This window comes from Manis javanica, chromosome 14 (genome assembly GCF_040802235.1).
Source record: "Manis javanica isolate MJ-LG chromosome 14, MJ_LKY, whole genome shotgun sequence".
Taxonomy (NCBI): Eukaryota; Metazoa; Chordata; class Mammalia; order Pholidota; family Manidae; genus Manis; species Manis javanica.
The window spans coordinates 80,232,855-80,259,836 of NC_133169.1; the positions used below are offsets into that span (position 1 = coordinate 80,232,855).

General features: G+C 51.9%; 1 protein-coding gene across 6 annotated transcripts; it reads right to left on the reverse strand.

Moving 5' to 3' along the window:
• On the reverse strand, positions 1–26,982 carry SEPTIN8 (septin 8). Of its 6 annotated transcripts, none has more exons than XM_037017218.2 (10): positions 26,566–26,982; positions 15,483–15,603; positions 14,323–14,518; positions 13,842–14,022; positions 13,178–13,339; positions 12,545–12,641; positions 12,179–12,347; positions 10,588–10,720; positions 10,282–10,472; positions 1–1,335 (listed from the first exon to the last, which is right to left on the reverse strand). In XM_037017218.2, the coding sequence occupies exons 1-10, from the start codon at positions 26,593–26,595 to the stop codon at positions 1,170–1,172; spliced, it is 1,446 nt and encodes a 481-aa protein (XP_036873113.1). In that variant the 5' UTR covers positions 26,596–26,982; the 3' UTR covers positions 1–1,169. The 6 variants fall into 6 exon arrangements, with proteins under 6 accessions (XP_036873113.1, XP_036873112.1, XP_036873111.1 ...); XM_037017217.2 differs by having other exon boundaries at positions 1–1,332; positions 13,842–14,028; positions 26,566–26,973; XM_037017216.2 differs by having other exon boundaries at positions 13,842–14,028; positions 26,566–26,973.

Consider the following 26,982-nt stretch of genomic DNA (forward strand, 5'->3'; position numbering starts at 1 on the left):
TGTAGGGCTTTGGTGGCTTTATTTTCTTTTTACAGTTAATTCCATATGTAAAGGATTTCATAAAGCACTATGGCTCCGGCTGTACCCCAAATGAGCTGCTGAGGACGGAGCTGGCTATTTTGGACAAACTGCACTGGGACCTCTATATTGGGACACTGCTGGACTTTGTGACCATAGTAAGTACGAGGAGTTTGCAGAGTCTACCCTAGACTCAATTTGTGCCTTTGGAACAGCTGTTCAGAACATAGGACGGCAAGGCACAGGCGTGCACACGTCCTTGCACATGCACCACAGTGAGGTGACCCACAAGGCTCACGACACACAGAAGAGTGGAAATATATCTTGAATCCAACACAGTTCCACCAGACTCCCACTTCTAAAGGACATTAAATTAGCTTTACAAAGAATTTTTAGACGGCACTATTATGGTTTCTCTTTTAAATATACACTGCAAAAATATTTTAACTTTCCATTCTATGAATACTGTACATAAAAAGCTGTCTGTTTTTGCTACACTTTACACACATTCACTTAGCTGTCTTTATTCACCTACACACGATCCTTATTGAGGCTTTAGACCATATTGATCTGGCACTTAAAAAATATCATATTAGTTTGTATTTGTTTTAGTTAGGGAATGATGGGCATCCTTAAGGATCTGATTCTGTTAGTAAGGCAAAATTATGCAATGTGGAAATGTCATAGGATTTGGGTTTGTTAGGAAGCATGAAGATTAAATCACTAACAGCTGTTTCTTAATGAAAACTGGCCACTGAGTTTCTTCTCCTGCCAAGTAGACACAAGTAACTTTTCTACTTTAATCTTGAATAGTATGCTTCTATTTTTCAAAACTGAAACATTGTCATCTGTTCATCTGGGTACTTTAACCTCACAATGACCATGTCACAAAACAGACTTTTTTCTTCACAGTTGATCCTCATCTTGGCCACAAAATGGGTATTAAGCCTCAAGCCCCTTGTCGGGCTGTGGATGGGAATGAAAAGGGTTGGGCAACTTTTGATGTTCCCTGATGGCAATTTAAATTGTTTGCACTTTTGGTCATTAGTATACGAAAAGTATGGGGTTTTCTGTTCTCACATTAAAAACCATGGTCTCCAGTTCCACACCCTGGTGGTCCTGGGCTGGCCCCATGTGGTGGAGCTGCTCCCTCAGAGGAATCCTTCCCTCCACGTCGCGTCCCTGACCAGGCAGCTGCAGCACTGTATGGCGGGCCACCAGCTGCTGCAGTTCAAGGGCTCCACACTGGCCTTGGTCATCATCACCTTAGAGCCGGAGAGACTCATGCCCGACTGGTGTGCTCCTATATCTGATCTGCTAAAGAAAGCACAGGTAGACATCAACTTTGCCCCAGACCAGGATTTTGCCCCTTCAGCTGATGTACTCCGCTCTCAAAAGGGATTCCACAGCCCTTCTTGGCCCTTGTGGGCTCCAGAAGATGCTTTGGCCATGGTGACTCTGTGAAGAGTCTACCCAAGGGCTAGGCTTTCCACACTTGGCATGCCCTCTGGACTTGCGTAGGGCCCCCTGTTCCCTCCTCGGGACCGCTGGAGTGGGTTTCTCTGACAGTGAGAGAAGCCTCATCTCAGTGGCAGCCCTTATGGCCAGGAGGATGGGGGGTGGGGGGCGATATGTCCAGCTCAGGAGGAGGCAACTCTGAGCTGAATATTGTGTGAATTTCAGCCCCTTATCCTCTATACAAGTATATGGTACCAGGCACTGAGGAGTCATAGTCCCTCAGGATGGACAAGGTAAGATGGAATGCATAGTTAGATAACGGCAGTTTTTACTGAAGTTGGAGATGGATGTTCCTGTGATGGTGGAGTTAATGCTCTTAAGTTGGGTAGTTGAACCTTCCTGAAATAGTTCCATGTTAACATTTTGGCACTTGATTGCTCATTACATAGAATGTAAAATTATTCTACTTTGAGGATGACCATTCTATTTTAATTACAACTCACTATTGAGCAGTTGAGCTGCTGCAAGGACTGGTGAAGCAACAGCTGAGAAGTCTGGTCATCCCCCTGCACAGAGACGACTTTCTGTTTCGCTGCCAGTTTCTGTGCCCTACTCCACTGCCCTTAAGAGTGTAAAATCCACCTATCCTTGCTTGGATGCCTCTAAATTCTAGGTTTTATGGATTCTCTAACAAGAAGGGAAGAGGGCCCTGGAAGAGCAACTGAGAAAAAGTCCTTGCGTCTTTAGAAGAAAACGAGAGAGAAAGGCAGGTCACTAGAGGGAAGGGTAGTCTGACAGACCGTGCCTCCCTCTCCCCTGGGCCTGAGACCAAGGGTAATGAATCAGTACTCATACTGCAGCTTGGTTCTCCTTCTTGAGCAAGGGCTGGGGTCGGCGCCCGAGCAGAGCTGTAGTATCAGGTCAGAGGTAGACCTGGCTCAGGACCAAAGGGCCAGCTGGTCCTGACTGACCAGTTTTCACTGCTCCACCTGCAATCAGAGCTAAGTCCTTCCAGTTTCCTACCAAGCACATGGGTAGCACTTTAAGCCCCAACTACCTTGCCAGCCACTGCAAAAATGGGAGTCTTTCCAAATGCATTTACTCGGACTTGGCCATGATTTATGTCCTTTCATTACCAGGACTGGATTATAAAGTATGCTTCATTTAATGGACAGTACTTTGATCAAGCTTTACATGTATTTTTCCTTTGTTACTATTAAGCAAAGTAGTTTATTAGCTTAACCAGAGGAGTTTTTATGCTAAAGAATCTTACAAGGTGAGCCCTGTGATGGGGAGGTGCAGTTCTGAGAGTTGTCGATTGGTCTGAGCAGATTCCATTGCCAAGCCTGCTCCAGCCACTGTGCTGCCAGGAGGGAGGAGGTCCTCACCAGCAGGGCAGTGGGGGAGAAGCCAGCTGCTTCTCTGGAGCTGTGACATTACAGAGCCATTCTCTAAGCAGTGGAGTCGTCCCGTGGGCAAAGATGGTGGAGATGCATAAGTAGGGTTGGGGATACGCGGGACTGAGACACCTTGTAGAGGTGATTGTGAAGTCTTTCCACTGTGAATAGCCTGTTGTAAATGTGCAAAGCCATGGGGAGTATGATCTATTACTAGGTACAAAGTTATCAAGGACCAGATACACTATAACTGTACTGCAAGTCAGTACAGACCTCTACCTTTTCTTGACAAATTTTCTTGTTGGAGCTTAAAAGCTCCAATTTCTTTCAGTCCTGTCTGAATCTAATTTTACATGTATTGGATATACCATGCATTTAGGCTTGATATGAGTCAAATACACTTGGAATACCATCCTCTGGGTCCTATCAATAACTGTCCTCTAGTCTGGCACAGATGGAGATACTGAGGGGTGGCATGCTGTGATGGCCACGGCTCCCACCAGTGGCTGTGACTGCCCTCTGCCTCCATCCTTGCACTGTGAGGGGGCACTATGGTGGGTGGGGTGGGAGCTCATCCTGAAGGCCCACACCAGCTCAGGCTGTCTCTAACTTTGGGGAACTGCTGAGAGGTATCTGGGCCTCTTAACCAGGCAGCCTGGATGTACACACAGTCCCCAGAGCTAATCCAACTCCACATCTCTTGAAGAAAAGATCATGTTGACCTGTGATTCTCCAGTACAGGGGGAAGGGACAGTCTTACTACCCCATCTTTCTGGAAGTAGTATTTTATTGGGGAAGACAATTTCTGTACTGCCAAAGTTCCACTTGTGAGGCTTTTAAAAAAGTTTTTATGCTGTTCAAGTTTGCCTTGGGGTCCTAGGTCCCATCCTATGCCCCTCAAACATTTTTCTTCTGAGATTAGGAGTTCATAACCACTCACATCAAAGATTGGGGAACACTATAGTGGAAATATGGAAACCCTTTTCCTTTTGCCCTACCTACAGAGGGATTGGTGAAGGACTCAGCTGCAGAAAATGGAGATGGGAGAAGGCTCAGAGGCAGATGGGCTAAGGAAAGTGCAAGGTAGATACGCATCACAGACCTTATTTAAACTTGTCTGAATATTCTTCTCCTAAGTGGGTGAGCCGAGTTGTAGAATGTTATCCCCTCCATCAATGAGGCCCTCCCCCTGGCGTCCTGAAGTCTCTGCCTTCCAAACTCAGTGAAGGCTTTGCCTCCCTGCTATCTGCCTCCCCATGGGTAGAGTTGAGGGGGTGTTTCCACACCAGTCTCCCTGCTAGGCTGTCAGCTCCCTGACCTTAGTCCCCATCTCCTCATTTTGGACTTCCCAGAAATTAGCCTAATGCCCAATAGAGAATGTTCCTCAATAAATGGACCCATGAGCTTGTTATCACTTCTTACAACCACCAATCTGCCTTTCCTCAACCAAATATTGGCACACCTGCCAGGGCATCCCACCTCTACAAAACCGTCTCAGATCCACCAACCCACACTGTCAGACTGCTCACTTTAATACTGGCTACATTCCCACTGTTATTCCATCTCATTATTGCATTTCCAAGGAGCAGCTATAACTCAGCAATTAAGGGTACAGACTACCAATATTCTGATGCCAGTTCCTCCGGTTACTGCGGTGTGACCTTGGGTAATTACTTAACCTCTCTGTGTCTTGCCTATAAAATGGGGAAAATGGTAACTATAGGATTATTGTGAAAATTAGATGAATGAATACATGTAATGCATTTTAGAGCAATGCCTAGCAAACAGGAAGAAAAGTGTTAGTTGTCCTGTGTCAAGCCTCCTCCATTAGGATATAAACTCTTAAAAGGGCAGGGTTTGTTTTCTCTCATGTTCTGCGTCCAGATTCTCGATAAAGACTCATGGACCACAGGCTGCATCTTCTATTTCCTAAGACTCCTCCACCCCACACCCATTCAAGAGCCTTTCACAGATGCCCTTAGCACAATTAACTATTAAAATGTAATTCCTATAGAAGTTGATCAACCCCACAAAGTTCACAGAAAACAAGCTATATTTTACTGTAGCAGATTAATAGGCTAGCAAACTTGTTAAATCAGAAAGGCTGCTGCCCAAAAAAGACACCACAAAAACTCAAAATAAATGCAAAATTTAATGAAAAAAAAGTACAAAGTGAATGGAAAGGAACAAAAACAGTCAATGAATGAAGGAGTAAATGAATTACCGAGTGAAGCAGTTTTAGAAAAGCATGTTAATGGAACAGACTAGCAAGCCACACGTCCCTCGGGCCTCTTACCCAGTAATACGAGTCCCATGTAACAGGGAACCCACACACAGACATGCACAAACATGTAGTCAGACTGCACAGTCACAAACCACCCAGACTCAGGTGACTTATAACTGTGTGACCATATATCCTAGTGTGCCTGAGACTCTTCTGGCTTAGGCCTGTTGATCTGGCATAATTATTAACAGCATCTCCTTTCACTCTCAAAAATCTCAGTTTGGACAATAAATTATATGGTGATTCTACCCAAAACCAAATTGGTTCAAGAAAGGCATGATAGTGAATACCAGCATGATCCCACTGACTGCTGCAATAATACTAACAGATGATACTGAGGAGAGGAGGAGCAAATCAGCTCCTGCCAGACAGGGGTCCCATTCTACAAGGGGTAGCTTGTTAACTAATGGCAAGTTTTAAGCTCATCTTGTGCACCATTTTTGGATTATTTTGGTCTCAGCTATAAAGATGACTAAATCCCAAACACAAACAGCATGGGCACAGAAGCACAGAGGCTCACTAAAGCTGATGGGACCTGTAGGGGGCAGCACAGACCCCAGAAAATGTACCAATGACAAGTCTCCCCAGAGATGTTTGGAAGCCTTAGGCCTGCAGGCAGGTAATCAGCCATGATTCTGGCCTTCCCCTGTGCCTGGGTGCAGCCTGCAGGCTGGGTGGTCAGGTGGCAGACCCCAGAGTCCTCACTTCTTATGTAACCAGGGAACCTGCTAGGCCAACAAGCCTCATCTTCAGAAAAACGTTTGATGACAGCAGCTACCTTGAAGGTCATACTTCAACCCAAATGAATGTACCTTCAGACATAATCACCCAGAGTTAAGCCACTCACAGTCCATACCTGCCTTAGATATGCTGATAAACCCTTGTGGATACCCACATTGAAGCATCCCATATCGGTCACAACCAGAGGTGAATTTACAGTGATGCTAATGAAGCTTAATTCTCAGGGCCCCTTCTAAGGCCTATACCTGATTTTATACTCATACTTTTTCTTGAAGAAGCCTTCTCACATAGTTCAAGCTTCTAGCCCCTCAAAATCTGGACCCACCCTGGTCATGGCATTAATACTTGGAGAATTTTCACTTTGAGTATTAATAAAATCTAATGTGCTCCTGGTGAGGAGAAAAAGGCTGCCTGTTTCTGGCTGTGCCTTAGTGGACACACAGCTCAGCCCTCCACCCACTAGGAAAGGAACACTGTCTCACAAGGGCACGGGGAAGGCACCACGTCGTTCTGGAAATCAAAGCAGGCCAAGGCAGAAAGGGGGAAATGGTGATGGGAGGGAAGATAAAGACATGAAAAACAAACCACCAATCCAGCAATAAATTAGTGCAGCTTCCTAACGCTCCCATCAAGGCAGCTCCCATCAAGGCAGCACGCTAGACCGTGAGCTCCTTGAGGGTGGGGCTGCGCATTACTCTGGATGGTGAGTGATCAGCGCAGGGCTTCATCAACATTAGATAAAATCCTTTCATCTATCCATTTTTGTCTCCCATTTTATCAGGCCAGATTTTCAACCCTGACACTCTCAATGACTTGCAAGCCAACAGGAACACAGGAAAATCAGTGCTGCTAGTACTTTGTTAAAATGTTCCTCTTAAGAGGGGAAAATCTCCTCTGCTGGTAAATTGCCCACATACACCAGACACCTTCCTCTCTGCCCTGTGAACTCAGCCAGGAAAAAGGAAACAATAAGCTTGAGATAAAAACCTTTTCCTGGCTGAGCATTCTTTACATTCGGAATATGCAGGATTGGTTTGGAGGAGTCTTAGCTGGAGACAAACTGGTAACATACTCATGTGGAGTTGGTCCCCATTGACATACAGGTAGCACCTCTGGGGCACACAGACAACGGCTTTGGGCTGCTGTTCCATTTACATTCACAGTAAAAACACTAGACGTGATCTTGTACATGTTCCACTTTCATCCGTAAAGAAATTCCAAACACTGTCATTACAGGATTTTATTACCCACCTCTCCCTATATGTTATAGGGATACTTTTTATACATATGAATGGTTTAGAGATATTTTTAGTTTTTAAAAATCAGGGAATCATGTTACTTATGAAAATAATGGGAGAGGCTATTATTTGTCTTTATGTTTGTGCCAAAATAAAAATTTAGAGGAGTGTTTTAAAAGTTATTGAAATTAAGCTCTAGGTTAGAAAAATTAAAAAGAAGGGGAATTGGGCAAATTTTGCAGCATGTATACCAGACCACACCTAGGACGCTGCATGAGTTGCCATCTTGATGCTGAACAATTAGGCTGAGCATCGCTGGCCAGGGCCTTCGCTAGAGTGGCACATAACTGCTCCATCAAGGAATAGTGACACTGTAAATGGAAGACCAGCCACTGGCTCTGAAAGAAATAAACCTGGTCAGTTTTGGATTGCAGCATTCATGGCTTTGCTGTGTTTGCATAGAGAGGAGTGGCCCCCAGGCCTGGGGCAGCCTGGGGGTGGGGTGGGGGACAAAGCAAGGCTGTAAACACTGGAGTCTGTACCGGCTCCCAGTCCATCCTCACACCATGCTATGGGAGAAGGGTCACAAGGTGTAACTCAAGCAACTTAACACATGAAAGGCTAAAGTCCGCTCTTGACATGTAAGTCTGTGCGTGCGTTAACTGAAAAATAAAAATAAAACAAACAAAACAAAAATAGACACATTAAAAGATACACAGACAACCAAATTAAACAGAAGCCAAGAGAGCAAGGTGGACACGGAGAAAGAGCAGTCAGTTTGGCATTTGTGATCAGCAAAGCAGAGAATTTGCTTCAGTTTGTGGCATCCCAGGCTGAGGGTCAAGATCTGACTGGGAAGTAATTTTGCAAAAGTGAATTAAAATTTGAAGAGTAAGTACAACCAATCAAAGCCATTCAACTAAATGATTATGAGACACCCCAACCCCCCACACCCATCAAAATGCACTCCCAACTCACCCCACTCCTCTGACCATGGCAGGAAGAAGGGGTGCCCCCAGCCACACCCCCAACCCCACAGGCCATCATGGGAGAGGAGGTCTCTCTTCTAGAGGTCAAACTGACTGAAGCTTTCTGGCATGTCCAGCAAACAGAAACAACCTGTGGTCCAGGCCCAGGCCACAAGGGAAAAGCAGGGACACCTGACAACAGTGATGAGCACCCCTGCCCCCCCTGAGGGCTGAGATGGTGCCCTCAAAGCCAGTCTGCACCCCACCCCACTGGCCCTCAGACCCTGACTTGCCCACATGTCCTTGTCTTCAGTTTCTGAGTGGTTTCTCCATAGCTTATTTTCTAGGGGACTCTGCCTGCCTTTCTTTGACAAAATGGCTTGACCCCAGCTGGCAGGGAGCAGGGCAAAGTCACTTTGGGTGCCAGCACCTGGGTCACAGATCTCTTCCAGAAGAATCAGATCTCTGAGCCAGTAGCTTGAAACCCACGCAGGTTCCAATTCACAGAGGCCCAGGCTCATCAAGCCGAAAGCCGGATGTGGGACCAGGGCTGGAAGCCATGCAAAGCAGAGGAGAAATTCACATGGCTGAGGGGAGCGTGGGCCTGGTTCCTTCCTGGGCACAGGCAGGGGCTCATCTGTCCCAGCAGTGCCAGCAGCTAGGGTGGGGCCACCAGGTAGCAGATGGTGGAGACTATAGGAAGGGAAGAGGAGGGTTTGTCCTAAAGCAGAGGACAGGCCCTAGGAATGGGAACTGCCATCTGATACCTAAATGCCTGGCTTTGTTCTCCTGGCCTCCTCTAAGGAGAAGCCCTTGAAGTCTCTTTTCCTCAGATGTGTCTGTGCCTCTTTGCGTGCATATCTTGGGGACTGTGTGTGTTGGCTGATAGGCACCTGATCTGTGTATGTGATGTGCAGGAGAGAGAGTAAGACAGCATGTGCACATGTGGGGGTGTGTGCAGGGATGTGTGCGCGCTGGGAATGCAGTAATGGTGGGCGGGGGGAGTGCTGATGCCGGGAGCAGCACCCCAGGGCCACAGCTCTCTCTCCTAACCGTAGGCTCCATGCCACCCAGGAAGGAAGGGTCTAGACGTACACATTCCCAAACATTCCAGGAGGAAATCGGACTCCAGGGAGCCCAAGAATGAAGGCCAAGATGGGTATACCTGCTCATTTCCTATGTTGGCAAGAAAGGCAGGTACCTGGCACAGGCCAGGGGCAGGGAGGGCAGGGGCAGACAAGAGCCCCACAGTGTGCTGTGGTGTGGGGCACTGAATGAAGTAGGCTGGGAGAGGGAGCTCCCAGGACCCAGGCTTCTGGACTCCAGCTGAGAGTGGAAAATAGGCTATGAAAATGCCCCGAGAAGTGCCTCAGAGTCTCCCCCACCTGGCCAATAAGTTGATTGCACTCCTGCAGGTTGGGAAAGCCCCCCTTGCCGGCCCCCACATTCTCTTTCCTCTGAGTCTACTCTCCTGAGGGACAACTCCAGCCTTCACTTGGTGGGCAGCCCCTCTCTCAAGCAGGACTCACAGCGCCCTGACACGGAGCTGCTGTCTCCCTTCAGCTGGGTGGTGGTCATAGCGTCCAGGGGGCCGGGTCTGGCTGGGCTGTCTTCACTGTTCTCAGTCACCACCTGTCAGCCCACAGGGACCCCACATCTACCACCTCAGAGATGGAGGGGGAGGCAGCACCACAGCTGCCCAAGCAGAAACCACATGAGCTTTTAGAATCTGTCTAGAAATGCTGACATTCCTAGGCCCTGACCCTCTCCTGGCATGAAAGGCCTTCCCCAAGAGCCCTGTACCCTCCTGGGGGCCACTTCCGGCCTGTGTGGCCCAGCCTTCACCACCCAGCCCTGAGAGGGCTGCAGGAAAAGGGAGAGAGAAGAGAAGGGGAGAGAGGGGGAGGGACACAGAGACATGGGGAGGGAGAGGGTGCTGCACATGGGCAAGAGGGAAGGTACACGGACACTTGGTATCTTCATGTGTCAAGATCATTAGTGAGAAAAAAAGAAAGGGGAGCAAGAAGGAGGTGGGAAAGCAAGTGAAAACAAGAGAAAGAAAAATGAAACAATAAGGGAGTGAGAAGAAAAGCAGATGCAAAGGAAAGGAGGGCAGGGCAGAGGCAGCGCCCAGGACAGAGCGAGAGCCAGTGCGGGGCAAGCAGCCCACCACCTACTTCTTCTTGTCCTTGTCCTTCCTCAGAGGCTGCTGCGAGGTGGCGTGCAAGGCCTGCGACTGCAGGGCCTCCACAGCTGCCTTCCTGCGGTTGAAGGCGTTGGTCTCCTCCTCCAGCTCCCGGCGCTTGTCCTCCACCTTGCGCTTCTCCTCCTGGTGGACCCGCTTCAGGTGCTCAAACTTCTCATGGAGCTGGAGCAGAAGGTAGGGGAGCTCAGGCTTCTGTGGGGGCCAGAAAGCCACCTCCCGCCTCCGGCCGGCCACTCCCCCTCACCAGCCTCACCACGACCCCAAGCCCGACACGCACCTCCCTTTCCTTCTCCTTCAGCTCCAGCTCTGTCTCCTTCACTTTGTTGACAAACATCTGCCTCATCTCCTCCTCCTTCCTCTGCAGCTCACTCAGGAACTCCTTCCTCTTGGCCTCGTAAGTCTCCTGCAGGCTGTGGAGACCCAGGGGAAAGAGGCCAGGGCTGGGATCACATTGGGATGGGGTGGGCAGAGCCAGAGAAGCAGAATTACGTGGGCAGTAGGCCCCAGAGGCTGCCGCCGCCCCACTGCCTCTCTCCCTGGCTCAGAGACCCCAGAAGCAAACATCGGCATGAGAAATTTCTTTCTGGATACATCACCCCCGGAAAGGAAAACAAAAGCAAAAGTAAGTGGGACTGCGTCAGACTAAAAGGCTTCTGCACATCAAAGAAAACCCTCAACAAAATAAAAAGGCAGCCTCCTGAATGGGAGAATGTATTTGCAAATCATATCTCGGATAAGGGGCTAATATCCAAAATATATAAAGAACCCATACAACTCAACACTAAAAAAATTATCCAATTAAAAAATGGACAGAGAACCTAAACAGACATTTTTCCAAAGAAGACATACAAACAGCCAACAGACACACGAAAAGATGCTCCACATCGCTAATCATTAGGGAAATGCAATTAAAACCACAATGAGATATCACCTTATACCAGTCAGAATGGCCACTATCCAAAAGACAAGAAATAACAAGTACTGGCAAAGGGATCCCTCTACACTGGTGGTAGGAATGTCAACTGGTGCAGCCATTGTAGAAAGCAATATGGAGGGTCCTCTAAAAACTAAAAATAGAAATACCATGTGACCTGGCAATTCTACTTCACGGAATTTACCTGAAGGCAACAACAATCACTGATTTGAAAGGATTTGTGCAAACCTATGTTCATTGCAGCACTATTTACAATAGCCAAGATACAGAAGCAACCAAAGTGTCCATCAACAGATGAATGGATAAAAAAGATGTGGTACATATACACAATGGAATAATATTCATTATTCATAATAAAGAAGCCATAATAAACTCAGCCATAAAAAAGGAAACCTTGCCATTTCAACAACATGGAAGGACCTAGAGGGTATCATGTTATGTTAAATAAGCCAGGCAGAGAAGAACAAATACCATATGATTTCACATATAAGTGCAATCTAAAAAACAAAAGGAACAAACAAAAAAGAACTAGACCTATGTATATAGATAACAGACTGTTGGTAGCCACAGGGAAGGGGGTAGTGAGATGGATAAAATAGGTGAAGGGGATAAAAAGGCACAAACTAAAAACTGTAAAATAAGTTAAACATAGAAATGGAAGTACAACATAGAGAATATAACCAATAATATTGTAATATCTTGGCATGGTAATGGGCTAACTATTTACTGTGGCAAGCATCTAGTAATGTATCTAATTACACTATGTTGAACATCTGAAACCAATATAATATTATACATCAACTTTATTCCAATAAAATAAACAAATAAATAAAAGCAAAATGATGACAAAAAACAAAACCCCAGAAGCAGATACCAGCATGGCAAGTGTGGCAGTAGCTGTGAGGACAGGGTCACTGCCTATGCAGGCTGTCACCTGAAGGGCTGGCTGTCACCATCGCTGTCCTGGAAGCCCATCTCCTCCAACTTGCAGCGCCGGTAGAGCTCGTAGTGCCGACTGTGGGTTTGCTCTCGGAGGTCCTCCATGTTCACCCGGATCAACATCTCCCGGAGCTTCACGAAGTCACAGTGATTCTCATTCTCCACTGAAAGCAGAGGACCCAGGGCACTCAGGCGGCACACAGACAGGCTCAGGGAGGAGAGGGCACAGGACAGTGGTCAGAGTGGTAGAGGCAGGACAGGCAACAGCGAGCACACAGGACAGGGGCTGCAGGAAGCAAGGCAGGACGAGGGACTAAGTTTGGGTCCCCAGCTGGGGATGTGCTCTCCCCACGGCACTCACCCTGCACCACTCCCCAAGGGTACTGCCGTGCCCGGACCAGTTTGTTCCCCACCTTCACCTCCTCGGTGCTGCCCACCACGGCAAAGGGCAGGTGTGCCTGCAAAGGGGCCCAAGTATGCATGAGCGGCGAGCTGACAGGCTAATGGACAGACCATCGCACGCTGCCTGGGGACCCAGGATTGCCTAGACCTGAACAAGGCCTAACCACATGCTCACTTCCTGGCTCTCTTCTGGAGAAGTGTCTTAGAACCTCCAAATAGGGGAGTGGGCTAAAACCACAACCCCGCTTTCTCGTGTTCTAGGGTATTCTTGCAGCCCTTGGGTTCCCCTGTGAGCCTGGCTGTCTTCCAAGTTCCCAAGCCCTGGCATCCTGCCTGCTCATTCCTACAGGTTTCAGGTCCATATCTTGTGAAACTTAAACCTGGGGAAACCCCAGTACCAGCCCCAAACCCCATTCCTCCCGTCCCCTCTCCACAGGACATAGGGCTAGCTGGCTCCTGCATGCCTGCTCGTTTTCCCTGGAGAAGCTAAGGCTGGAATCATGGGGAACAAGAGTCCCCTGGGGCTGTCAGAGATCTGGGCCTGCTCCAGGCCCTGTGGCCCCAAAGCCCGAGACCCTTGCCCAAGGCTCACATTCATGACTGCATTAATCTCTGCAACAGCCTCATCATCAGTGGGAAACTGGTAGATCTGGACCCCATTGCTGACCAGCTCGCCCATGATCTTGATCTTGAACTTGTGAAGCTCACTCTTGGAGATGGTGTCAGCCTTAGCAATGATGGGAATAATGTTCACCTGCCAGAATCAGAGAAGGGGCAGCAGGTTAGTTGCTCCCTAACTGTAGGCAGCCCTGCCAGGGTCACATGCCCGGGCAGAGGGGCAGGAAGCCAAAGAGATGGCACTGCTCCCATGGGTAGTTGCAGCCTGAACCTAGCCACCTGGGCCATTCTGATGGGTTTCAGCAGTTGGGTGCAGTGCTTCTTACAGGTCTGGTTCCTTCAAACCACAATCCTGCCCCAAAATTAGTTCCCTGGTCATACTCAGCTTTGTCCTGAGAATAAGAATCAACTCAGCTGGAAGGAAGGGGCTCAGGGACAGAGCCCAGGGGACAGCAATAGGCCCGCTGGAGCAGTAGGAACAGATGCATGAGAAAATACAGAGGACCAAGCCAAGGCGGCTGTCTGCAAGCCCCCAAGCAGCAGAGGCGCTGGAGACCACTGTGGACAGTCACACTGCAGCCGCCCACTCAGTGGAGGACCGTGGAGCCCGTGTAATGAGTTGAGGGGAAGGGCCATACCTTGCTGTCTAGTTTCTTCATGGTCACCAGATCCAGGGACTTGAGGGAGTGCCCTGTGGGCGTGATGAAGTAGAGACAAACGTGGATCCTTGTGTCATGGTAGTCAAAGAGTGAGCGTCGGATTTTCAGCTCTTCCTGCAGGTAGTTTTCAAACTGCGCGTCGATGTAGTCGACTATAGGCCTGTAACTGCAGACAGCTCCATCACCCAGAAGGCAGGCAGCATGGCTGCCCACGAGCCGTCCCGCTAGAGGAACAAACAGCTTCTACCTGGGGGTCCCTGTCTGGGTGCAAATGGCTGACCCATTCTCTAACCCCCAATGGGGGCCTCAGGAGCTCAGATATTCCCCAAGAGGCTCTCCTTTGGCCCCCACGATGTGGAGCTTGGTTATTCACAAGGGAGCAGCGTGGAGCAAGGAGCGCTCAGGCAGGCGTCAGAACCAAGGCCAGCATGGGTAAGGTGGAGCCCTCCCCGCCTCTTGCCTCTCATCCTTATTGATCTGATCCCCGAAGCCCACGGCGTCCACGATGGTTAGCTTGAGCTGCACGCTGCTCTCTTGGAGGTCGTAGGTCTGGGGCCGCAGGCGCACGCTCTCCTCATGGTGACTGGCTTCCTCGGTCTCAAAGGTCGTGTTGAAGAGTGTGTTCATCAGTGTAGACTTACCGATACCGGTCTCCCCTGGGGAACAGGGAATGGAAGAGAGGGGATGTCAAAGGCTAGCACTAGAGCTGTCCCTGGCTTTTGGGACTCGGGCACCCCAGCCTCCATCCATGAGGGAGGGGCAGGCCTCCAACTCCATCCCTCACTGTCCCCATTCCAACGAACCATCCCTTCTTAGTGGCCTCAGAAAAAAATGTATGGAAAAAAGAGCCGAAAGGCTGACTTGGACATAAGACATGGCTTTGTGGGATGTGTACGATGTTCCCTTAGGGACTGGGAAGAGGCAGAGCCGGGCCACTGCAAGACACCCCTGGACACTGGCCTCAATGGGACCCAGTCGCCTGTTGTGCATGCCATCCCTCCTGGGGCCAGCAGGGCCAGCGTCTGAAGCCACCAGGGGCTCAGCCCACCTGCCCTAGGTGGCCCCAGCTCCATGTATGGGGGGCAGTGGGGGGAGGTAAGATAGGCTGCTTCCCCAGAGCCGCCCCCAGCCTGGCAGATGGCAGGGCTTGGAGACCTGCAGAGGGTCTGGCAGAGCTCTTTGTGCCCTCTGGGAGCCCCAGGCCCTGCGGCACATGGAACCTCCCTGTTTGGGGCTCTATTTGTTCAGACATGCACTGGAGCTCCTACTACATGACACTGTAATAGAGGGACAGTTTTGTTTACCATAGTGTCCCTGACACACAGGAAGAACAACAGTAAATGTTTTTAAATAAACAAATTAATCTAAACCTCTGTGATAAACACTCAGCTTACAAAGCACTTTTACATGCCTAATCTTGTTTATTCTTCAAGGCAACTCTGAGCTGGAGCCGGGGCCTGGCCGAGACACCAACCAAGCCTTGTTTTGACCCCCAAAGTTTTACTGTCTGGGAGGTCCCCGCAGCTGGGCAGGTGGCCGGGGCCGCAGCACTGCATTTCTCAGAAGGCCCTCATCTGCCCTCTGCGTGCCACTGTCCCCTGGCCAGGCCTCCACACTCACCCACACAGAGGATGTTGAAGCTGAAGCCCTGTGTGACCGACTTGCTGACCAGCTGGTCTGGGAGGCTGTCGAAGCCCACATGGCCGCCCAGGGAGAGGCTCCGGGGCTTCTGCTCCACATTCTGCCAAGAGAGAAACAGCTCAGGGCTGTGAGCCCACTGGGTAGGAGGGGCCGAAGAGGGGGATAGGCTAAATCTGAGTCAGCTGCTCCAGCTCCCTTGTCTGAGTTCTCAGCCAATCTCAGGACACAACATGAGTGTACCTGAGCTCCAACTCCAGGCCAGGTTCCACAGAGAGCCAGGTGAGCCTCAGGGCCCCTGATTCTATCAGGGAAAAGGCCCTTCCATGCATGGCTCTGCTCCACCTGGCCAGTGGCATCTCCAGGCACAGATGGTCCCAGGACCTAGGGCTGCTGCCCCTGGGGGCTCACCTGCCCCCCCCTGCCCAGGAAGAAGCCCCCAAAGGTCCCTGGATCTTAAACAGAGATTTCAAGAGGCCAAGACTGGGGAGTATCACACTCCTGCAGTGCCTGCCAGACCCCCGAGAACTTCCTAATGAAGCAGGACTCAAGCAGACACTGGTCTGGCCCGACCCCCTCACACCCGCTCTCTGACAGGGGGTGAGGCTCACAGTTCTCCACAGGCGCTTCTTGCTCCGCACGCACTCAAGCATGGAGTACACATATGGGCCCTGCTGAAGGAGGTGGCGCTCCCTCAGAATCGCCCCTGGGTCTCAGGGCCGTCTCTGAGGCCTCCTCCTCCCTACCTCGGTGGCTTTCTCTAGGGACTCCAGGCCCTGGCTATGCCGCCCTCCCACCCCCAGCCCCAGCCCCGGTTGTTCAGACAGAGGATTCTGGATGGGAACGTGAAGGCCTGGCCGAAGCCGAAAGGAAGGCCACAGGTCCCGAGTGAGCGGGGGCCACCGGAGCACTATAAAAAGAAACCATCAGGGCCCAACTCAGAAGGTCACAGTCAGACTCCAATGTGTGTGGATAGTTCCTCTGGCCTCCCAGGGCATGGGGGTGAAATGCTGTCCTCTGAGGGAAGGTTCCCAGGCTCAGCCTCTCTGGCGTTGGCCCCGCTCAAGGGCAGGCCCCACACAGCTCCGGGATGGTCAGAAACACATGCCTCCATTCCCGTGCCCCTCCGCCCTGAGGGAACTAGAAAGCCAGCTAGAAAAGCAAGGACAGGCAGGGGCAGTGGGGCTGCGTGTCGTCCTGCCCTGCTGCCCAGAGCTGCAGAGGTGGGGAGACAGGCCGCCTGCAGAGAGCTCCAGGGGTAGCTGACTCGGAGCCTGGCAGCCCTTGGCGGGGCGGAGACTCGCGCAGTGGGCAGAGGGGGCTCAGGACCAGTGTGAGTGGCTCCCTGCCCTCCTGCAGGGCAGTCTCAGCATCTGAGTTCACCCTGACCTCTGCAGCCACCGTGGTTGCCTCAAGCTGAATCCTTCTGACCATTCTTCCCTCCCAGCCAGAGCCCCACCCTCCTCCTCTGCACTAATCATGCCCATCTCCTCACCCCAAGCTCACCTCCCAGCTCAGTCAGTGTAGCCCTGCATCAGTGACTCCCAAGTGTGTGCTTTTCAGTCTAGACCCACAGGGACCCCCTGGGCAGTTGTACTATCCCCTCAAACAAGTCGGGGTTACCTGCTGTCTCCACCACCCTCTCTCAACAGCGCCTCCTTTCTTTCAGCCCTTTCTTACTACCCCCTAGCCCCTGGGGACCTTGTCACAACCCGCCCACTTAAGCCCAGGTCCCTGCAGGGCTGCAAACATAACCCAACAACAAGCCTCCAGAAGCAGCCTCCTCTCGCTGGTGCCAACATCAAAAACACTAAATGGAGACAGGATGTGCTGGGTCAGTTCCAAACCCTCTGGCGTGGCATTCCAGGCCCGTGGTGGTCTGAGGCCTTCCTCACGGGCATGGCCCCAGGGCCAGCTGGTTAGCTCTGAATTCACTTTTCAAGCCCGGCCCCTTCCCTGGGCCCCAGAGCTCACTCTACCTTTTCCCTGCGCTGCCTTGTCACCTAAGTATTTATGTTCGAGGCCCCTCACTGGGCTGCGACCCCATTTCCTTGCACTATTAGATGCCATGCATCCTGGCACCCCAACTCTTCCTGAAGCTGGCTGCTGGCTGAAGGAGGTCAGCTTTCCATTCTTCCCACCCTCCCACCACGATGCCCAACACGCTAGACAGCACAACCACCTACAGATCACTGAACACGGTCTGCAACGGCTGCAGCACCAGGGGCGACTGCCCACCTCACACACAGCTTCATTATTTAGCCCCTGTTCCACCTGCTCATGGCAGCGTGAGGACCAAATGGAAGACAGAACAGTTAGTCTGGAGCTTTGTTTCTCAGGCAAGACTGAAAATCTCCAAAATTTAAGGCGTGCTACGCTTGCAGAGAAGGCTATGTGTTTATTCATCCTCTTTTTCCAAGGGTGACACAATCAGGATGCAATCCAACATCCTGTAGTCTGCAGCCAGAACCCACCCAGTCAGCTGTGCCTGGAAACCACACGTGTGTGTGTGTGCATGCACACACACATACACACGCTCGGCTGAAGAGTACTTGCACAGAAACAGGGGCCATCCTATTCCTGTTTCCCCCACTTCCTTACAGTTCCAGGCTCCAAAGGCCAAGAGCAGCACCGGGAGGTCTCACACAAATCCACCTGACTATACTCAGCAAGCCCTGCCTGCCTCACTCACTTGGCTGTCTCTGGAGAAGTATGTGGATACAGGGAGGTCCTCGTCCCCAGGCTGCTGTCCAGGCTGCACACAGTCACTCCAGGGGCCACAGACCTAGGGCAATTGATGCCTGCTAAGCCTATGGGAGTGTCAGTCTCCAGAGCACTAGTGCACACACACGTGCACAGCAGAATGGCCACTGGTCCTGACAAGGACAGGGCAGTGGTCCCTGGTCTCAGGAGGAACAACCTGTCCTCCAGCTCTACTGAGGCATGACTCTAATGCCAGCATCCTATATTTAGCATCAACAACATATGATCCAAGGTGCACCACTCACTCCAAGGTGCCTGCCCAGGTGTCTCTGCTGACCTGCGTGCGACCCCAGAGGAGCCAGCCACCTCCAAAGCAACACTGGCTCACCTCAGCTACCATGACTTGGAAAGAACTTCAGGTCACCCATTGGTTACCTAGCTACCAGTCCCGCAATTGGCAGATAAGACCTCATCTCCAAGTCCAGGAGTGGGTCCTAATAGTTCTGCGCCAATCCGCATGATCCTACAATTGCTTCAGGTACAGGCAGACCCAGGTTGAGCCTTTATGACCATCTTGTAACCATTAGGTTACAAGGAGAGAGCTAGCCTAAGGCAGATGCCCACTTGAGAATGGTGGGACTAAGAAAATTACATAGGAGAGAGCCAGGGTCTACCCTGCCTTTGGGCTTTTCTCATTACCCCAGGCCATCTCTCCCCTTTCTGCTTAAGCTAGTTGAGGGGGAGGGTCTACCCATTACTTACTGCTGAAAGCACTTTGACTGCTAGTCTCCAAAGTGAGACTTTGAATGCAGAGGAACAGGGAGACAGCAAGGAGATAAAGGCAGTAAAGGAAAATTCTGTGGAAAGTAAAGCATCTCAGCATTTACCTCCAAAGGAAGGAACAGGTATCAGATGATGACACCAACCCCTCAATGACACCTATCCTGCACAAACTAAGACAAGTGATGCACACAGTCCCTTCACATTCCTTCCCGTTCTGTGTGATGGACACCATTGTCGTTGCCACTTTATAGTTAAGGAAACTGAGGTGCACAGAAGCTAGAGAACTAATCAAGGCCAAGCACCCTGCATACCACCTCCCCTACTCTCATTCATTCATTCAGTCAGTCACTAAGCACACCCTCACTGTGCATGTCTGCTCGGTGCTAGGCCCGGGGGTGGAAATGAAAAGATGAGGACTCTACATCCTTGACCTCCGGGGCTCAGCCTAATTCAGTCTAAACTCAAGTGGCTGTAGAGGCCAGGTAGGTAATGTACGTGGGTGAAGGAGAGCAGGGCAGTGACACATGACAGCACCGCCACCAAGTGCTTGCCACGTGTGACTCCTACTCAGTCTCAGTGAGTTCGCACACCAGCACTCTGAGACAAGCTGTAATATTATCTCCACTGTACAGATGAGACAACTGAGGCACCAAGAGATTAAGTGATGTGCCTAAGACCGCACTGCTCAGGATAGTGAAGCCAGATCTGAATGGAGACAGAATGACTGCAAAACCCACACTTCCAGCCACATCACTCCACTGCCAGCTGGGTAAACAACCTGTGGGCCTGGGTGGGTGTGGTATCCCCCAGGGAGAGGCAGGACCGGGGAAGAACTGCAGAGCCTGTGCTCGGTCCACGGTGGCCATGGTTCTGCAACTCCAGCCAACTGTGCAAATGGAAGCCTAGTGTTTCCAAATCTCCCAGTTCTCCAAGAGAATCCAGAAATCTAGATTTTCACATGAAACAAACACCTCTCCCCCCACAATTGCTAATGGTTGGGAACCAACACAAATTGAGAATACCATGAGGGCACGACCCAACATGTCTGGGGGCTAGACCTGGTCATGGCTTGACAGTCTGCAGCCCTGGGTCTAGAAGGACAACACGGCCCTGTCTCCATTCCCAGGGCAGGGATACCCACAGGGGACCACTTTGCAGGAGGAGCTGTCAGGCTAGACAACCTAACTGGACCCTGGTGAAAGGTGGACTCTGCTGCTTCTGGCCCTTTGCACACACCAGCCTCCTGGGGGACCAGCTCAGGGGCTCTACCTGTTCCCAAAGCTCCAGGACAGAGAATCGGCAGCTCTGAACTCTATACACACAATGGGAAACTCCACAGGACCATTGTCCCCCCTCTAATCACTAACAAGTTTTTGGCTCCAGAGTCAGGCCCCAAGTTTCTGTGTCATCATTTCTTTGGCACATCAAAGACAACCCCAAAATAATGACTGCTCAGGCCGGCTGTGCTCTCACATGCCTTTTGGTCCAGAGCAAAGTGGAGAATGGCATTTGTTATGCAGCCCAGTGGATAAGTAGGACGTCACTTTCCTGACGAGGAAATGTTCTGTCTGTACCTTCTGGAACAGACCTAACTGCCAGCCACGTGGAGCTGCCCCTTTTACCAAGAAGAGAGGTGCGCTTGAGGGAAAACCCATGTCTCATGGTTTGCCCACACAAAAACAGGATTTTATCCAGAAGGAACTGGAAATCTGCTCATTGTCTAAGCCAACAGAGCCAAAGAAGCTATGAGTGAATAAAGAATCCTGAGATCAAACCTCCCAAACCAGGCTGGTTGTTGGGCGGGAGCAGAGAGGATACTGCACTCACTGTAAGTGTATTTGCCTCCTCGATCCTGCCAAAGAGCAGCTCCCCAGTCCAGGCCTTCCACAGAGTTCTGTGGTGCCTTGGACTTAGGACAGGGTTCTCCCCCAGGCTCCCATGCCTAGCACCTAGTGGCCTGAGCACCCTGCCAAGGGGTAGCCCACTCCCCAGGGGAGCTCCAGCCCTGGGGGAGGCCCTATTAGGTCGTTGAGCAATGGACGCAGGAGTCATTGTGCCACGGGGATCCTTCTCCACCCATGTTTCTGGCACAAACCACCCCACCCCAGGCTGTAGCTACTCTAAGCAGCCTGGGCCTTAAATAGCCAGAGCAGAGGCCCCTGGCCAGAACCCACGGTCATAGCACAACTGTCCTTTAGTCTGAGAGGAATCCTAGGAATTTTCCCAGGAAAGACTTAGGCTCCCGTCCCAGGATTCCAAAGCAAGCCACTAAGCCCAGGTCAAAGGTTACAGGAAATAATCAAAGGGATGTGTGTGGGAGGGCGTGGATGGGAATGTTCTTATGCTGGGCCAGAAAGGAAGAACAGAGGCAGGATATACCTGTCTGTCCCAAATCAGGTCACCTGCGAGCCAAATGTGTCTCTCCTAAGGCGGCAACAGAAACTTGGGGAGAGCAGGGATCAACCATCACGGCAGCAGCATAGTAGCAGATAAGGTGGTAATGGCAAGACAGCAGTTGGGCCCCAGGAGGAGGCCACCAGTCACTCTCCCAAGGCCAGTCATCCCCTTCCCAATACTGGGAAGCAAAGGGATTTAGGGACTAAAACTATCCCCAAGAGCTCAAGACCACCCTATACCCGGACCCCAATATTCCATTCTCTCTGCTTCTCTGGCTCACTAAGACGCATTTTCCTCCCTCTTGCTGCACATAGACAGACAAGGCTGCTACTTAGTAATTTGGGATGGCCTGTTTCACACTTCTCATGGCAAAATCAGATTTCTAAGAAGTCAAAAGTAGTTACTGGTCTCTGGGCTAGCCTGCTACGGCCCCAAAACACCACCAGGCCTAGAACACAGACAGAGGGACATTTGTTATGTCCTTTGAGCACTTCTCTCAAGAGTGGTCCACACATCATGGAGCAGGTGCAGAAGGCGCTCTGGGGACTGGAAGGTACTGAGGAACCCTAGGCTCAGGGACTACAGCAGCAGGCCCCGTTGTCTCACAGCAGGGAATACCGCAAGTGGTCTGGACATCACTGGGAGGAGGCAGCCCGTGTTCCACAGCAAACGAGACCCTGCCCTTGGAAAGGGGAGTGTGGGCAGCAAAGACGTCCGCCTCCAGCCCTTGGATAGCTGCAAGTGCTGGGAAGGGGCAGAGAAATGCGTGGGTACCAACATGAGCCAGTAGGCGCTCAGGGCAGTAGTGTAGTACTTCTCTGCTGCTTGGCCCATTCACCCCAGCACCAGGCAGAGTATCAGACTCACACCTAGGCCCCACAGTCAGGTCTGATGAGTGGACTTGGGTCCATGTCCACAGCCCCTGCTAAACACCAGGCCCCAGATGGCCCAAGCCAAGTGGCCTCTTAGAGGGTAGCAAGCACGAGCAGTCTGAAATAGGCCCTGATTTCCTCCTTCTCTGGTTCTGTCTCTCTCATGTGGCCTTCAAGATAGGAGCCAAGAACCACCTGGAAGCCATGTGTTCTTAGGAGGAGAAGATCTAATTTGCCCCAAGACCACCCAAGGCAACTGAAGTTCCAGGCAAGGTGCCCCTTGCTCTGCCCTCCACCACCTCCTCCCAGCCATGGCCCCTCACGTGAGTCCTGAGGATGCAGATGGCTCCAACAAAGGACACCTCACTCTGTCACCAAGGCATGCCGGCCATGGGAGGCATCCTGCCTCCAGGCAGATGTGTCCTTCCTCCTGTGTGCACAGCTCCACATCTGGTGGCCTGCAAAACTTGTGTCTTGGGGACCATGCCTAGAGTTCCCGAGACCCTAGCTGGGAGCACAGAGGCAGGAAGGCTAGAGAGGCTGCAGGGGACACACAGAGGCCAGCTGCCCCTCAGGCCCTTTGCTCTGTCATCCTGCAGCTTCTGGCTTCCGGTAGCTGGACTGAAGCCACAGAGACATTCATGGTAGTTAATGCCCCAGATATGAACCTCCACTTAGCCCATCTTAGGCTCAAAACTCAGAGGGTTCCAATCTGTCTGTGACCTCAGGGGTACTCACGTACTGTGTGGTTAGGTGCCAGGCCCAGACTTACCAGTGGCCAGAGTCTGCATCGTCATCCAACTGCAAGCTACTGGCATCAACAAGATGATGGGCACAATACATCCAGCATTCTCCCTGCCATCCAAAGTTTCTGACAAAATTCAAACCCCAGGTTCCCAGCCTCTATCGATTCTCCCATCTTGTTGGCACTGTGGTCAGTCTCCTTGTGACTCTGCCCCTACCCTGGTCAGTCCCTTACCATGTTCTCACTTGGATCACCAGCGCCTTCCCACAGCCTCCCTGCTCTGACCCATTCCAATCAAGAGCCCAGGCAGACCTTCCTAAAGTGAGCACCTGCAGCATGGCACGATGCCCACTAGGGAGGCAAGGCAGGGCAGAGCTGCATCTTGCAGGTGGTGCTCACTTACGACCCTCTAACACCGCCGGCACTGGAAGCTGCACAGATGTCTCTTGCCCAGCTCTCATTTCTCCTTCAGAACTACTCATCGAGTAGATTACTGGCCGTTTTTACAGGATAGGGAAACACTGCTCTGTGACAGAGCCCCACTTGAGTGAGACGGCTGCCTCCCACATGCGGTCCCACCAGGGCTTGCTTCAGGGAGGGAATAAGCACTCTCTGAATAGCCTGCTTCTTGGGAACTGTCAAGTCTAGGGGTGACAACAGAAGTGACAGATGGTACTGGGGATAAAGTGAAGATAATGGGGGGAGGTGGTGTGACTGGCTGGGAGGAATGCCAGGCGTGCGGCTGCCATGCTGCACACTTCTTCCTCTTCCTCTCATATCTCCACGTCCTTCTGGCCCTAAATCCTCCCTCTTCATGGAGTTTGAACCCTGCCCCATGAGATTCTGACAGGATTTGAAACAGGAAAGGGTGAGCCCCATTGCCTGGGACCCAGTAAGGAGGAGGGGCAGGGTGAGATAGGCAGGAGTCTGGCCACCCAAGGAGGGCAAGAAGCAACAGGAACTCCCCAAAGGGCTGTCCCAGACAAGCACATCCAGAAGTCAACCCCAACCCCTAACAGCTGATCTCGGGTTGAGCAGGGCCCAGCCAAGGTGCACAGGCTGCTGAACCTGCAGTGTTTACATCATGCTGTGGGGGGGCACAGGAACCCAGCACACAGTGATTTCAAAGTACAACTCTGTATGCAATTCCCAGACCCTCCAGGGCTGGTATGACCACCAAACCAGCCTGAGTAGCAGTGTAGACCAGCCACAGCTCAACCAGATCATAGCTTACGGCCACTGCTTAATACCAAAGTCAACTGTGGGGCTGGGGAGACAGCTAAGCATATCTCTAAACATTTCACAGACTGCAATTAACCTTCAACAAATTCTTTGAAAAGTATCAGTACAGTTGTGCCCATTTTATATTGAGATAAAGAAATAATTTTCCCAAGATGACAAGCCAGGAAAGGAGAATAGAGGTCACTCTTAAATTCAGACCAAACCCCACCTAAGGTATCCACCCAAATTCAACCCTGTCCAGGTCCACCTAAGAGGCCGACAGCCCAGAGCATGAAGGGTGTGGAAGGAGTCCATCCATCCAGCTTAAGCTGACATAGTAACCAAGGCCCTCAAGCTCAGTCTACACAACCTTAACTGAGTCAGTCCCCTCTCTGTGCCATGGCTCGCCACGGGGATAATACCTGAAATCCTCACAGAGACTGTCTAAGAGCAAACACAGGAATCTAAGGGGGAGAGCCCTTCTAGCCCACCTCCTGGCCATGCAGCTAGGCCTCTCAGCTCAGCCTCTGAGGATAATCTCAGTACCTGAGGGGATGGGAACCCCTAGGGAGGGGGCCATGTAATGGAGCAAACTCATTCTCTGCTGCTGTTTACACAGGGCAAGTCTTCACATCCACATGGACACTAGGTATCATGTGTCATTTACTGCGTCCTTAGCATGTGCCAAACACTGCTCTAAGTACCAACCGGGATCCTCTCACTGATCCTCCCAATAAGCCTATGAGGGAGGTCATATTTTTATCCCATTATATAGATGAGAACACAGAGGGGTTTAACTCGCTCAAGGTCACATGGCCAACAAACAGTAGTGGAGGATTCATATGGGGCAGTCAGGTTCTGGTTGTTCTACATACCTCTCCCACCTGCAAGGCCAACAGAGCAACTTCTGACTGCAGACAGACAAGACCCAGACATAACTTTCTGATTAGCTGGGCATCAAAAATGCACAGAGACACACACACAGAGATACGTAAACATTCACAGATCACTTGGCCTCCAGCTAATCAGCAAGTCCATTAGGATTCAGGTACTGCCCTCCTTGGGTACATAAATTCCAATTTACAGTGCAGGGAGGGGGTGAATTCTGATTAGCCCAACCTCTGAATCTGCTCCTCCCATATTTAAACTTACCTGAGTGACACACTGCCCCCTCCTCAATGGGTATAAAACACCCCAGTCTGGAAATTATGAAACCTAGAGCTCCTGCTTCAGTTACAGATATTTCCAAAGTAGATCAACAAATACATTTTCAGATTAAAGAGAAAATTTACATAAACTCGGATGACAGTATTTATAGCATTAATTACGTAAGTCCGGGCTCCCTTATTCAGACCCCGAACCAATTTCTTATCAGTCACACAGTCAGCATTTCTCCCTCCCTCCAACAGTCCTAGGCCTCCCTCTCTCCTCATTCCCTCCAACCAGGGCCTCACATGCTGGCAAGAGGACACAGCTTCCTTCACTGTCACAGCTCCGCGTCCAAGACACACCCAGATCCAGCCTTAGACACCAAGGGACATGCAGACACAATCCCCAAAAGGCCCCCCTCGCACCGGTGAATTATAGAAACCTTTAAGAAGTTGGCCATCAGGCCCAAAGAGACCCCTGCGGGGACCACGAGAGAGACGTTAGCCTGGCAGAAGGCACACCCAGACTGGGGCCCAAACAAACATCCACTGGGCTGAATCTGGAATCGCTTCAGTTCCTTGGGGAAGGGCTGCCTCAGACCCGACCAGAGGCTGGACCTTCCTGGAATCGCACCCAAGATCCAGGCGCTTAGGCCGGGAGTGGGAATGGGGGATTGGAGGGGTGAGGAAAAGCAGGCCCAGGGTCTTTAGGACCCAAGTCCACACTGCCCTGAGCTCATCTGAGCGACTCCCTTGGATCCCTAGGGGCTTGAGTCTCACGGGTTGTGCCCATCCAACAGCACCTGCAAGGCAAGGAGTCTCCCCAGCAGTGCAGAAACACCCAGGGAGATGTGGGGTCCGGGGTATCCCCGATCCTCTCCTCCGGCGCCTGGGGCCCCACTGTGTCCTCGCACCCGGCCGGAACCAGGCGGGCATTTATTTGCTCCTTCCCGCGAAAGGGCTCTGCCTCTCAGTGCCCAAAGGGGGCGACCCCGCCAGCTACCCGGCAAGGCGCGCCAGCCCGACGCCCCGGGGCCCCCGGCCAGCGATGCGAAGGGCGCGCGTTCCGGTGACCCCCAGCCGCCCGGCGTCGGGCCCGGCCGCGCGGCGCTGACAGCCCGGCCCGCGCCCCCGCCGGCTGCAGGGCGGCCCCCTCCCCGCGCCCCGCGCGCGCAGCGGCCCAGCGGAGCCCTCACCGAGAGGCGTTCCAGGTCGGTGGCCGCCATGGCGAGCTCCGCACCGGGCCCGCGGGCCGGGGCAAGGACCGGCCGCGACGCGGACAATCCGGCTGCGGGACGCGCTCCGCCCGGGCGGCTGCGGCTGAATGGATCCAATATGGCCACTTCCTGGAAACTCCCCTTGGCGGCGGCGGCGGCGGCGGGAGAAGCCGCGGAGCCGCCCCCGCCCGCGGGACCGGCCCTCCGCCCAGCCCGGCCTCGAGCGCAGCCGGAGCCTCCACGGGGACTGCCGGGGTCTCCGCGGTGAGGCGGAAGGTGCCAGCTGCGCGGGCTGCCGGGACTTGTAGTCCGCGAGTCGGGGGGCCAGGGGGCCGATGCCTGGCAGCCGGCCGCGTATCCTTGGGAGGCTGGGGCTGAGCCTGGGTAGGGAGGTCC

What these genes read in the sequence shown, in the direction of transcription:
- SEPTIN8 (XM_037017216.2), bottom strand. Translation starts at nt 26,595, where the DNA reads ATGGCGGCCACCGACCTGGAACGCCTCTCG. An exon ending in TGAAGAAACTAGACAGCAAG is followed by an intron (nt 13,340 to 13,841) that starts GTATGGCCCTTC and finishes TGATTCTGGCAG; the next exon opens with GTGAACATTATTCCCATCAT. An exon ending in AGATTAATGCAGTCATGAAT is followed by an intron (nt 12,642 to 13,177) that starts GTGAGCCTTGGG and finishes GCCCCTTTGCAG; the next exon opens with GCACACCTGCCCTTTGCCGT.